We start from the raw sequence: 13,070 nt of genomic DNA, 5'->3' as shown, positions 1-13,070 counted from the left end.
CTCTGCTGGAAAGCAGTGCCACTTCCAGCAGAGTCTGCTGGAAGTGGCATTGCTTTCCACCAGAGTCCCGTGAGCTCTGGGGGCTCTGGGGAGTGGGAAAGACAGCCGGCTCCATCGTGCGGGGCTTCCCCAACAGTGGCATGTTGCACATGAGCCCTGCATAATACTGGTGGGCCAGCCTGGCTCCCCTCCTTGCCACCATGTGCAGCTCCTGGAACTGGCTGGAGCTGTGCATCACTGAGTGGCTGTGCCTGCGTGGGCCATGAGCACCCCAAGGGCCCACTGCCTGCTACCGTTGCCACCGGCAAGGGCTATGAATCATGGGAGGACATGTGGGGGGGTCCCTACACCCCCCACCCTCCCTCACACCCCACAAACCCCACACACACCCACACTGTCCACCTCCCCACAACCCTCCCACATGTACACACCCACACCCTCAACATACCCAACACCCCCCACACAGCCACATTTCCTCACACCCTCGCCCCCAACCCCTACCCATACACAATATACAAGAGTAAGACTATTTTAATCTATTATGAATTTACCTCTACACACTACACAAACACAAATTAAGACAAAAATATTTTTTGAAATAAAATTAAAATGTTATAGTAGATGTTTGACTTCTAGTATATGATTGATTTTTTTCCTGTTCCAAGATGGCAAACCCCCTCCCCTCCCAAAAGGAGTACTTCTGGGGGCAAGGGGAAGGATTTCCGGTGGCAAAGGTCAGGGGGTGGGACATCCAAGCCCAATATGGCGACTAGGGGTGGGGTACCTGTCAAGGGGCGGAGCTACCCTTGCAGCCCTTGATAGCTCACTGAAACTCATTAAGCGGCCCTCCAGCCAAAATAATTTCCCACCCTGCCTTACCATATGTAAAATAGGATGCTGGATAATTTTGGGTAAGGGACTTGGGAGTCAGGAGACTACTTTTTTTTCTCCCACAACAACTGTCAATCACTTGCAATGTCTCTGTGCAAAATTACTTCATTTCCTGCCTCGGTTTCTCCATTTGTATTAAAGAGGCAAGAACACCTATTTCACTGGGAGAAGTATTACTGGTAATGTCTTCACCTTCAAGTTGATCTTTCAATGGAAGGTAATAGAAATGTAAAGTACTATTCTTGTTATTATTTTAAATGCAACATTTATTATTGTCATCCTGACCCATAACAATGTCTGTCATTGTGCTAAGAATCTAGTATTACCCAATGAAAGGAGAAAAAGAACAATGATAGTGCTAAATAAACAATAATAAAGCATACTGCTCACTAGCCAAAGTCCTACTAATTAAGGCAGGGAAATTTTTGCTATGATTCACCAAAGATAAAAACTATTGAGCCACATAATGCTACAAAACCAGAAGATACAACAGCAGTTACAGATGATCCAGTCAAATTCAAGATCCATGCAATCTAGTCCTCAAAATGCTTGCAGTTCCTGTTTCAAGGTAGAGGGTGATGGGAGTAGGAATTACAGCAGTAGTACTAACAACAAAACCATAGCGTGTGGAGCGAAGTGAAAGAAAGGTATGCATAGCGAAAGTAAAAATGAGTGCATATTTGTTTTAATTCCATTTCACTGACCTTGAAAACCGTATAGCTATAGCAAGAAGAGGTCTCCAAAAAACCCACCCAAAATGCAGCATGCCTTCCATGGACAATGTAGTAGAAGGGATGTTAAAACATGCATTTGGTTATTATACCCCATACAATTGTCTATTATATAATAGCCACCCACACTTAATTACAGGAGCTACAATCCACTGGGATGAAAAGACTCTAATCAATTAACGAATCCAGTATGCAATAGTTGGTAGCGGTGCACCGATACAGTGGTCCGATATCAAATCGGTACCAATATAAAGAAAATAGTCTATATTGGATATTGGCCTGATGGGGCCAATAATTTGGCTGATAAATGCTCATGCTGCACGCAGCCGCAGCGCAGCACAGAGCAGAGCCAGCAGTGTGGAGAGATACCTCGAACTGGTAAGTTGGATAGGGGAGGGAACGGGCATGGGGGGTATCGCCTGCCCCCTCCCTCACTGCAGGGGGCATTGATCTGCCCCCCCATGCCCCTCCCACCATACTGGACTTACCACCTGATGATAGCTGTATCGGCTATCCAATCAGTATCGGCCAATATGCCTCCTTAAATATCAGCTATCAGTACCAGCCCCCAAAAACTCTATCGGTGCACCCCTAGTAATTGGTTGTATTTGTGAAAACTACTGGTAAAGTTTGCCTCTGCATTACTGAGAGATCCTCTATGCTTGACATACAGCAGGATGGACTAAAAAGATGAGTGCTTACCTGGGATTCGGATTTTAAATTTACCACTCTGCCCAAAGCCACCTTCTATTATGCCATCCTCTCCTGTAGATAGCTTGACTTTCAGCCCCACAAAAATCTGGATGTTGGTTTCCTTTTTAAACAGCGAACGACCGATCACGCTGTAATCGTCTATCACCTGCAAAAGAAAGGCACACATGTGAGTCTAGCTTGTTTGACAAGGAAAAAGAACATAGATAAAACATGCTGTGGTTTGGTGTGCTACAAAAAACATCAGCATGAATCTGGGAAGGCCACTTGGCTTACAAGTCGCATAGTCTGATCTATAACACTATGTATTACTACATATTCCAAGCGAGCTGAGGACTCCTTACCAGGACCTGCTGAGTTCTAATCCTAGTTTTAAGCTAAAAGTGCAAAGGAATTTAAGTAAATCACTTAATATATCTGTGCTTCAGATTCCCCTGTTACAAAACAGGGAGAATACCCACATGCCCCTCAGAAACATACTCTGAGGATTAATTACTTATAAATTGTTAAGTTTTGAAATCTCTCCATGAAAGGTAAAAGAGAACCCAGAAATAAAAGCATGTATTCCATCACTTACCCTAAGCACCTGAAAACATCATCATTTAGACAGATACTCTACTTTCTCAGCATCAATTCTGCACTCACCCCACTGGGGTTTCAATCAAATGGGTGGATAGAATTACTCAGTTACCCGTTAAAAAATTCTTCTCAACACACATACAGATTTGTTAAACCAAAACTCTCAGAACTGCTGTACAGAATTTTTAATTTCAAGGTCTGTAACCCAGTGGGAAGAACCATTCCAAGGCTGGATTCTTAATTAAGCGATCAGGCACGAGAGGCAGCAAGCTTGGTGGGCAAGGTAAGATAAACAACCCTCCCTAAGGCATTACAAAGCACAAGGTGCAGCCAAGTGAGCCTAATCCCCAAGGTGTGAATATCTTTGTATGCTGCTAACCCCTTGTGTTACTGTACCTCGCTGCATTAACAAGTGCCTTTGGTTGTGGGAAGAAATAAGGAGAGTACTGCTTTGTTTCTTCATTGCTACAGAAACTCAACTAGATTCAGCAACTATTTCTTCACTGAACCTTAAAAGTAATTTCATTCCAACTGGGTGTTTCAGAGAGAGATCAAATCTACACAAACAACATAGCTTGACGGACTCAACTTATTTTGGATGCCCCCACTGTTCATAATTTAATGATTCCCAGCATTATGGCTGTGGCGGCAAGAAGCCCCCACAGGATTTTCAAGGGGATGGGGCAGACCCTGCAGTTCCCAAGCCCCACAAACAGACCCCCACCAGGGAAACTTACCTCCAGGAGCACAGCTGGAGCCGGAGGAGGAGCCACGGCCACGCGAGCTAGTGTTACACTGGCTGTTTAATCAGCTGTTCCCAGGGCGGGAAAGAGCTGAACCAATCGCAGTGGCCAGAGCAGCCGCCGCGGGAAGATTTAAAAGCCCCACCGGAACCCAGCAGGGGGACAGACAGGGAGCATGCCAGCGTGGAGCACGCCAAGCGTGGTGAAGCTCCTGTGCAGAAACAGGAGAGTTGCAGCTGGCTCAATGCCGGCATCTAGAACTAGGGGAGCGGAGTCTCTGGGCAAGGCAAAGAGAGAGAGAAGCCAGTTCACCCCCCCGCTTTTTCTCTGTCTAGCTGCCTACATTATGGCAGACCATTAGAGGCGTCCCGGCAGCAAGGAAAACACCAGCAAGCAAGTATCTTGATCGTCAACACTCAAGGCTAAAGTGCTAACTGCCGTGACAGCCAAGCTAGTGTACCAGTACCCACGCTGACATCAGTCCCCTGGAGACAGGGGTCTACAGGGTGCAGCAGAACAATTCAGGCTGCACTGTCGGTTGGCAAGTGGACGGGGTGTAGGGGAGGCAGAGCCCCGCAGAACATCGCATCAAGACTGTGAGTACCACTGTCCCTGGGGTCCCCAGGAAGAGGATCTCCACTGAACCCCTCCTTTCATTCATTAACACCAAATCGTGGCAGATGACTTGAGGAGAGGGGCCCCACGTAAGACGGATGGTAAGGCACTCGACGTACCCCCACCTTAGGTGCCCCATCTCCATAATGGTCCATTATTTGCAAACTGCTTGTTTCCTAGAGTCTTCTCTTCCATTGACATGGACATACTCAGAGACTGAGAGATCATAAGCTTCCAGGTTCTTTTTCGTGTTTTTTTTCCAATGGAGGTGGGGGGGCAGAGGTTAATACTCATCTCTCTATTTTAATTCCTAACGTTTCTTAATACTCCACAAACTGAGTCTGTAATTGTTCAAACCTCAGCAAGATCAAAATAATTTCCAGTCCCAGGGAAAAAATCCACAATTCTTCACTACTGTAACCCTCAGTCTGAAGTGGAACATAAAAGCACTGGATCATAGCAGTGTAGTAAAATATTAGTTGAGAAGGTTCATTCAAAGGTGATCATCAGGGTGGATTTTATTTAAATCAAATAGATTTAAATCATGACTTAATCATGATTTAAATCACTGGTCAGTAAGCCTCAATTTAATCATTGTTTTCTACAAAGAATGCATTCTTGTTTGATATAACCTTAATACATATTATTCACAACTCATAGATAGATGTAGGTTTCATTTTTACAAGTTACACACTATACATTTTAAAGGAGTGATTTATTTTGATATTTTTTCAGATTAATTTTGCAGCTACATCAGAAAATTGAATTATGATTTGGTTATTTTATTCACCAAAGCTAATTGAAGCAGATACTTATGAAGTCATTGGGAGGTAAACTATCTCCAATTCAGTAGATTAATCATGAATACTTGGGGGCTATTTTTGCCACGTTGTATTAGGAGGACATCAAATGAATGTTGCAACCATATGTTTTAAGCTTGGGGCTTTTTCACTTTATTCTATATTTCTTCTCATCTTTGATTTCTACTCTTTCTTATGGCTTGGCAAACTTGCTGCCGTGATAGGTTTTCCCTTCTATGATACCATTCCCTCACTAGATTTCAAATCAATGGAGAGGCTATACTCAGAAATGTATCCCTCAAGACTTCTGGACTATTCTGCTCAAAATGTTTCTCTTTTGTTTCTACTGCCCCTCCCTCCTTGCATTTATCTCCAGACTCCTCCTCCTTGCCCAGATCTACTCCATCTCCACCAATCCTCTATACATTTAACTTCTTGAAACTTTGCACTTTAAAGAGAGGGAAAGGCTTGACTTTGTGTACACAAACTTGCAGAGACAATAGGGCTAATGGGTAGGTAATCAGATCTGTTATCTCATCTCCATATACTGCTGTTAAAAAAGATGTTATCTCTGGAGACACAAACCTACAGTTTGAGAACTGAAACTAAGCATCACAGAGATGCTTAATGGGATCTTCTAGACTGAGCACTAAGTCCCATTGGGTAGCGTGGTTTTCTTTAATCTACTAATCTATAGAGAAGCCTCTAGGAACCCCATAAGATTGTGGCCCTAATACAGCCCATGGCCTGTTGTGACCTATTTATAAAACTTTTCTAAAAAGGTTACATGACTATATTGTCTCAAGTAGTATATAATTAGAAGTTATAATCCCTATTCCATGATGGTATCTTTGAGCTTTAACATATCTTAAATTAAAACCATCTTTATATAGGTTTATTTTTTTAAAGCATCTTAAAAAATTTAAAAAATGATTAAATAAAAATATCTGCTTTAAATAAAAATATCTGATTTGTTATATATATATTTAAAAATCACTGGTTTTTATCCACCCTGGTGATCATCATTAAGGTCTCTAGTTGCTTCACACTCTTGGATTTTGAATGCAGAGAGTCTCTCTCATGCCCAGATATGGAGGCCTCCATATACCACCTGTAGGTGCCTTCAAAGAGAAAGGAAAGACTGCTTTTAAAAACTTGATGGACTGCATTGTGCTGAGTGGTTCAAAGATCTCTTTAATTTAATTAACTGAATTATCATGTGAACATTATGTTAGCTTGGTTCAGTTTTGCCTCACTGGCAAGGCTGTCAGAGCAACTCCGAGTAATTTCGGTCTGGGAACAAGTGTTAGATGCACCGTGTACAGGTTCTGTTTGAGTGAACTCAGTGATAACCTATATATGTAGACTAGAAAGAATCATTCACCATTTTCAGTGCTCACCACTCACTTAAAGGCAATTTTCATGAAATATACTTATCCTTTAAAAGTAAATCTAGACTTCTTGCTAACATTTGCGAAAAGATAAGTTTGCAAGTTTGGATTGTGAGACCAAAAGCATTGTAGGGAAAGGACTCAATCGGTGTGCCCTTTAGAGAGCTGAGCAATATTCTGTAATAAAACTGCCACTCTTCTGGTTATCAATAAAACTTGACAGACAGCCAATCTTTCATCAGATGTTCCCAAAAACACTTTATAAAAGTGAGTACCACAACATGTCTGCACAACAGGGAAGTCATATCCTCATTTTACAAACATGGTAATTTAGGTATAGCAGGGATCAAGTGGCAGAGTTTGGAATAGAACCCTAATGCCCCAATTTAGTCTGTCACACTAACCATTAGACTGAGATCACAAGAAACCAACCCTCTATCCATTTATCCTTGAAGAAGATGGACTTAAAAGAGGATGCCCTCGAGAGAGAGCGTGAAAAGACAGCTGATCGGTCTGTGCAGTAAAATAAGTGCATTTGGAGAAGAGGCGTTCCGCTTTTGAAAGGAGCAGTCTTTTTTCTAAACTTGAATATTTTTTGTAAACAATAAAAAGAAATCAAGCCTTCATTTTTGCTTGCTTTTCCCTTTAAGAAACTACAAAAGTGCATGTTCTCTCCCACTGAAACTCAACACTTCCAATTACTTTACCAGCAATTTAGCTCCAATCACTGGATTTCACGTTAATCCCCTTTGAGTTCTCAGAACATCTACTATGGCAATCACTTTGCCTATTAGCTGAATAGCCTTTTGGGAGATCTTCTACTTCTCTCTTTTTTTGTTAAAAAATATTATTAACTTAAAAAGCCAAACGCCACAAAGACAGTAAGGGATATGTAGCCTGTTCTGAAGCAGCAGCAAGGGGCCTACCAATGAGGGCAGACTAATTTTATTAACTTCAGGGAAACTTCAAAAAGCTTTAGGGCTTTAATGCCAGACAGAGACGACCCCAAAAGTCAGTTTAAGTGCTGCATAAACAAAGGATTAGGGTACGAAAAAGCTGAAGGCTCCTTGCATTTCTTGTTTATATTGTCATATGACCTAGTGGGAGTTGGAGAGGGGTGCCCCTCCAACTTTAATCCCCCATGGTGTACAGTGGCGTTTCAGTTCACTGACCTACATTACGATAATATTTTTTTAAATTTATGGGCAGAAGTGCAGAATCAAACTCACTTAAGGACTTTAAAAAAAAGGAAAAGAAAAGGAAAAAAAAGGTGGAGGGAACCAGAACAGAAACGTTTCTGGCTGGTATATTCTGCCTCTCTCGCTTAGGTTAGAGCAGCAGCTTAGAAAGGGATTTTGAGTTCAAAGGGAATGTCTGTGTTACTCTTGTTTTATGGCTTAGACCAAGAGGACACAATAGCTTCGGTTTTATGAAATATCCCCTCCCATCTGGCTTTTGTGTTTGCAGGAAAAAAAAGTAAACATACTTTAGTGCCATAGGTGAAGTGTGCGTGCCTCACGCACACACACACGCTTTCTCTAATACTGAGAAGTCAACAGTAAACCAAAAACCAAAATCCCCTTGATTTGAATAGCACTTACATTACGGTATTATGTTTGCAACAGTTGGACTAATGTGTGTGCTGGCATTCACTGAAAACCTATCCGCTTAACTCAAAAGAAAAATAATTGCAGGACTCCTCTCAAGAGGGGAATTACATTAGCAACTATACTGTCAAGCCTGTCGACTCACCCTCTATTTTAGGGTGAAACGAACAAATTCACTGTAACCTTAAAACATTAAACCTTAAAACCACAAACCTTAAAAACTCTCTTTGGCACATTCGGAGGACAGAAATAAGCCATGCTGTTACTCCACCCAAAGAAATGTGGGGTGCTGGACAGAAGTGCAAGAAAGAACAAAGGGAACTAGAAGGAAAAATGAGGATAATGGGAGGAAAAGATGGGGATGAGAAAGTGAAAACACTGAGGTTAAACACAGAGAAGGAGAAAGGTATTTTCTTTTCTGATTTAGCCTGAGATAATGAGGCTTTAAAGTAGAAATGAACGGGGGGAAAATAAAGGTTCAAAATGTAGAAACAGAAAATTAGTCTGAGAGTTACAGAGCAAGACTGAAGACAGACTACTGAGATATTAGAAGAATGGATCATGACAGGTGAAAGGAGAAACAAAACAGTAAGTAAGGGACACTAAAAGCAGACAGAGTTCTCATTAGAGTACATTTGCTATTTTACAGGAAGCTTGCTTTATACACCATTTAATCTCGTTTAGTAAGTCAGGTGTGTCTAGAAAAAAATTCAGAGCATCTTCCCAAGCCTCCATCTCAGAGGGAATGCAAATGATGCTCCAGATCCCCATCCTTCTCCTTTTTAAAACATCAACATACACAGAAACTGCAGGAAATCATTCCTGTGCTAAAGCCGTTGGATGGGGTGGGTGAAATACATCCTTCCATTTTTCCAGCTACGGGGCCTATGTTTTTGTCTTAAGACAATGGTTCTGATTTTTGATTTGTTATTATGAACTGGAAAGACTCAGCAGAAAGGGGCAATGACTCAGCAAGGTCTTCTCCTCAGAAGTGAACATTTAGAAAAAGGACACAAAAATAAGTTTACCAAGGCAAAAATGAAATAAAACTCCCAGCTTGGGATTCACCTCATGCCAGAAGCTTTTAGTCTGGAGCCCAGTCTTCATAGACCACTGCCTCCCAAGCGGAAACTTAATATTTCTTCCTTTGTGCACTTGCTCAAGAAGAGGGGAAACTTAGGATATAGTTAACCCTTGCAGTGCCCCTGTACCCTGTCATGGTTTTAGGGAAGAAAGGAACACAAAAGTATGATCATACAATTATGCGTTCAGACACTAAGAAACATGAGATCATAGGAAAGCAGGGTTGGAAGGGACCTCATGAGGTCTAGTCCAGCCCCCTGCTCAAGGCAGGACCATCCCTGACTCAACCATACCAAGTCAAGCATCTGTCTAACCTGCTATTAAAAATGTCTGAGGATGGAGATCCTGCACCTTCTCTAGTAGCCTGCTCCAAAGCTTGGCCACCCTCGGTCAGAAAGTCCTTTCTCATCTCCAACCCAATGTACCTCTGCTGCAGCGTGAGCCATTGTTCCCAGTCCTGTCCCCTACAGCCACAGAGGAAAGTCTATCTCCATCCTCTTTATGAATCTCCCTTCAATACTCACTTCACTCTTCTGTTCTCCAGAATAAATAAGCCTTGTTCTTTCAGATCTCCAATACAACCTTAATTCTACTTCACTGAACATGTCCCGTGATAGTGCTCACAAGATCACAGAACCCCTGTTGTATTAAGTGAACATGATGGAGGCACAGACAAACGGAGTTAAATGTTGCACCGACAACTGTAAATCTGGCATTTCAAGCGCTTGATTTTGCAACCTAAATAATTTTTTTTTTCGTTCACACAATAAATAAAATGGTGCAATAGTTGCTTTGCTGACAAACTAATTATCCTCACAGATGACTCTTACACAACCTCAGAAAAATCAAAACCAGCTGCCTATACACTTGGAAGATGCAAAAGTATGCCCGTATTTAAAACTTAATAATATAAAAGCCAACTGTAGGTGTTACTCAAACCTTGAATAATTCTACTGCCCAGTCATCTGGAGTCAGTAATTTCTGTCATCTCTATTAAGCGCATACAATATCAGTTTTCCTAAAAGAACGTGAGCAGATGTTGTGCCTGGACTGCTAAACATTTTATGACAATTTTGGCAAGACTGTGAATCCATGTTTTGTATGTGTCACTCGGGATCACTGCCATCATTTTCTCCCTTGGCATTGATCAGACATGCATTTTCAATGTGCATTACCCCTACTCTCCTGTCCAAAACCAGAAAAAGAGCTAATAAGTAAGAGCGTCTTTTAGATGTCTAATGTCTACTTTCCTGTACATTTCACTCAAAGAACAAACCCTGCACTTTTATTCACCTGATTGGCTTTACTTCTGCATTATTACTGTATTTAGCATACCACTAGCAACCAAGCAGAACCAAACAAACTCATGTTCAGACTTCAAAGTAGCTGAAACATTAATTGTGGCGTCTACATGTTTACACTGGATGGAGTGACGTCCACCAGTTTTTCCAAGAAGAGTCACACAAGGTCCTGCAGATGGCTCAGGTCGTTGCCAGTGCCTGCAGATATCACTCACCCACAGTGATCACTATACAGTTTGTTCTTGTTACTCGCTCTGTTTCTGCCCAACCTTCATGCCATATTAGTCACCTAGATTTAGTCTCCTGAAAGCGTCACTGCCAGACTGATGCACTCATCAGCCTATGAACCAATTGGTCAACTGCACTGCAATAGAAAAATACTGCATGCTGGGAATTAGCTGCATGATAGATTCTTAATTACAAATATAACTGCTTGAGAGCAGGTATCCCCAAAGATTTTGCTTTTTATCCATCCTGGCAGCACCACTGCTTGCAAGCAAAAGATAATTCATAAGGTAATTCAAATAATTCAGAAGATAATTCATAATTCTAAAAGAAGAAAATCCTTGATGTTTCAAGGATATTTGGCTCAGGGGATTAGTGCTCTGATCCCATATAGAATACTGTGGATGATCAAGTATTTATCATTTGCTTCTGATCACCAGCAAGTCACCAGGACAACAATCCTCTATGTCCAATGCACTGGCAAGACTCTAGGAATTGCTAATTCTGGTGGTGAGAGAAGAGATCCAGAACAGATATCACTGAAAATGGCATCATGCGAGTGTACTTTCTTACTGCATTCCATTCAACCTAGACAAAAATACTCCAGTACCTGCTTTCCATACTACCTAATGGCATTTCCAAACAAAGTCAAATATTCCAGTACTCTGAACATCAGGTCTGAGTGACCAGTAGTGATCACAGGTCTGTGTGATCTGTATTTCCCTACCTGCTTTGTCATCTTTTTTGGATTCACAATGCTAAACATCTAGTAATAAAAGTCAAACTGTTTTCCCTATTCACTCGCGCACACAGTCATTCTTCTTCCTGCACATTCAGTTCTTTATACATCAGCAGGCTACTGATGAACTACTGTAAAACTTGAAATAGCCACTGGCAATTACATGCTGTTATTTTCACTGATAAAAAGACACATTATTACATGAGGCACTTTGTATGAAACAATAATCACAAAGTTTAAATTAGATTTGTTAGTTTTAAAATATCAGGTCAAGGACACAAATTCCTTATACAAGACACTTTGTCATCTTATATATTATACCATGTCAGCGATCAGTGAACGGTCTTCTGACCTTTTCCAAGGCTTTGTACTAGTTACCCATGTCTACAACTCTGACAGTCTCTCCTTGGAAAAGCCAGGAGGAGCTGCTAAATGAGGGATGAATGAAGGAATCTTTCCGAAATCCACATCTCATTTTAAGGACATGTCTGCATTCTTTTGTCTACTCAGAAAGTGAGAGTATGTTGTGTGGACTCTGGTACGGCTGCTTTGTATCACTACTGCTTTTCAGGGAGGAGTTGTTAGGAAATGGCATGCTTCTCTTCCAACCAGATCCCCAAGAGACTCCGCATTTCTGATGGAGTCCCGACAATACTTTTATCTTCTGCTCCACTTTCATTCTTAAGGCCCACAGGCACAATGCTTGAGTTGGCAATGTTTTTCAACACGGCCACACACACACACATCCAGCAAAAGGTGTGAAGCAACCAGAGGCTTCTGGAGGCTAACTATGTTACCTAGATGATCCCCTAGGCCCCCAGCAACATGAACATGCTAATGAAGGCCACTAGCCATAAATCAGTCTAGTGCAAGCATGGCACAGATTCAAAATAACCCTGGGATCTTCCACTACTACAAATGTTGAAGGCAGGGCTGCAAGAAGCCAATGCAGCAAGTCTAACAGACACGCACAGTCAAGGTCAAATGTAAGGTCAAGCTCAGACAGTATAGGAAATGAACACTAAAGAAAATGAACTCTTTTTCTGAATTTTTACCTACAAAGCTACCATGAAGTAAGACAGGGTAGAAATCTACAGCCAGCATGTGCTTGCTCTCACCCTGCAGTAAATGTAAGGTAGCTCATCCTCTCAACCACACTGCGTTCACCTTGAGGTAAGAGTGCACACTTGGGAATAACCAATTTGCTATAAATTTGCAGCCTAGTTTACCTCATGGCATCTTGCTTGTTTAGCTACACCTGTATAACCATCCAGCAGTTTGAGAGTCTGTTTAAGGAAGGCAAGTCCACTCTTATCCTGTAGCGCGTGATATTATGGCTACTCTAGGCAACAAATCTCCAGTGAGGTACGTGTTTATTTGGCCTAAACAAGTCTGAAACAGGAAGAGGTGTAGTTCTCCTTTGCAAGTGAGGGGGGAAAAAAATCCTCTACCTTCTATTTCCAACACAGAATTACTGATTTATGAGCATCCTCCAACAATGGGCGCAGCAGCCACCCCAGGATACATCCTGCTTGGGCAAACATTTTCAGAACAGGCGGCATATCTGAGTTCTGCAGGAAACCACAATGCGCCTCTACCGTTCACCTTTCACTTGAAACTCTGCAGTGGGCTCCTGCATCCACAGAAGCCAAAG

At 41.9% G+C, this 13,070-nt stretch overlaps 1 protein-coding gene across 2 annotated transcripts in view; it reads right to left on the bottom strand.

Annotated features, from left to right (window-relative positions):
• Positions 1 to 13,070, bottom strand: part of EEFSEC (eukaryotic elongation factor, selenocysteine-tRNA specific) — a 200,667-nt gene that overhangs the window by 67,953 nt on the left and 119,644 nt on the right. For both annotated transcript variants that reach the window (XM_059716048.1, XM_059716050.1), the window contains exon 6: positions 2,325 to 2,481. In XM_059716048.1, coding sequence (XP_059572031.1) covers positions 2,325 to 2,481 — 157 coding nt within the window. The remainder of the gene's footprint in view (positions 1 to 2,324; positions 2,482 to 13,070) is intronic.

Source organism: Alligator mississippiensis, chromosome 12 (genome assembly GCF_030867095.1).
Source record: "Alligator mississippiensis isolate rAllMis1 chromosome 12, rAllMis1, whole genome shotgun sequence".
Classification (NCBI taxonomy): domain Eukaryota; kingdom Metazoa; phylum Chordata; order Crocodylia; family Alligatoridae; genus Alligator; species Alligator mississippiensis.
This window is presented reverse-complemented; position numbering and strand designations above follow the sequence as displayed.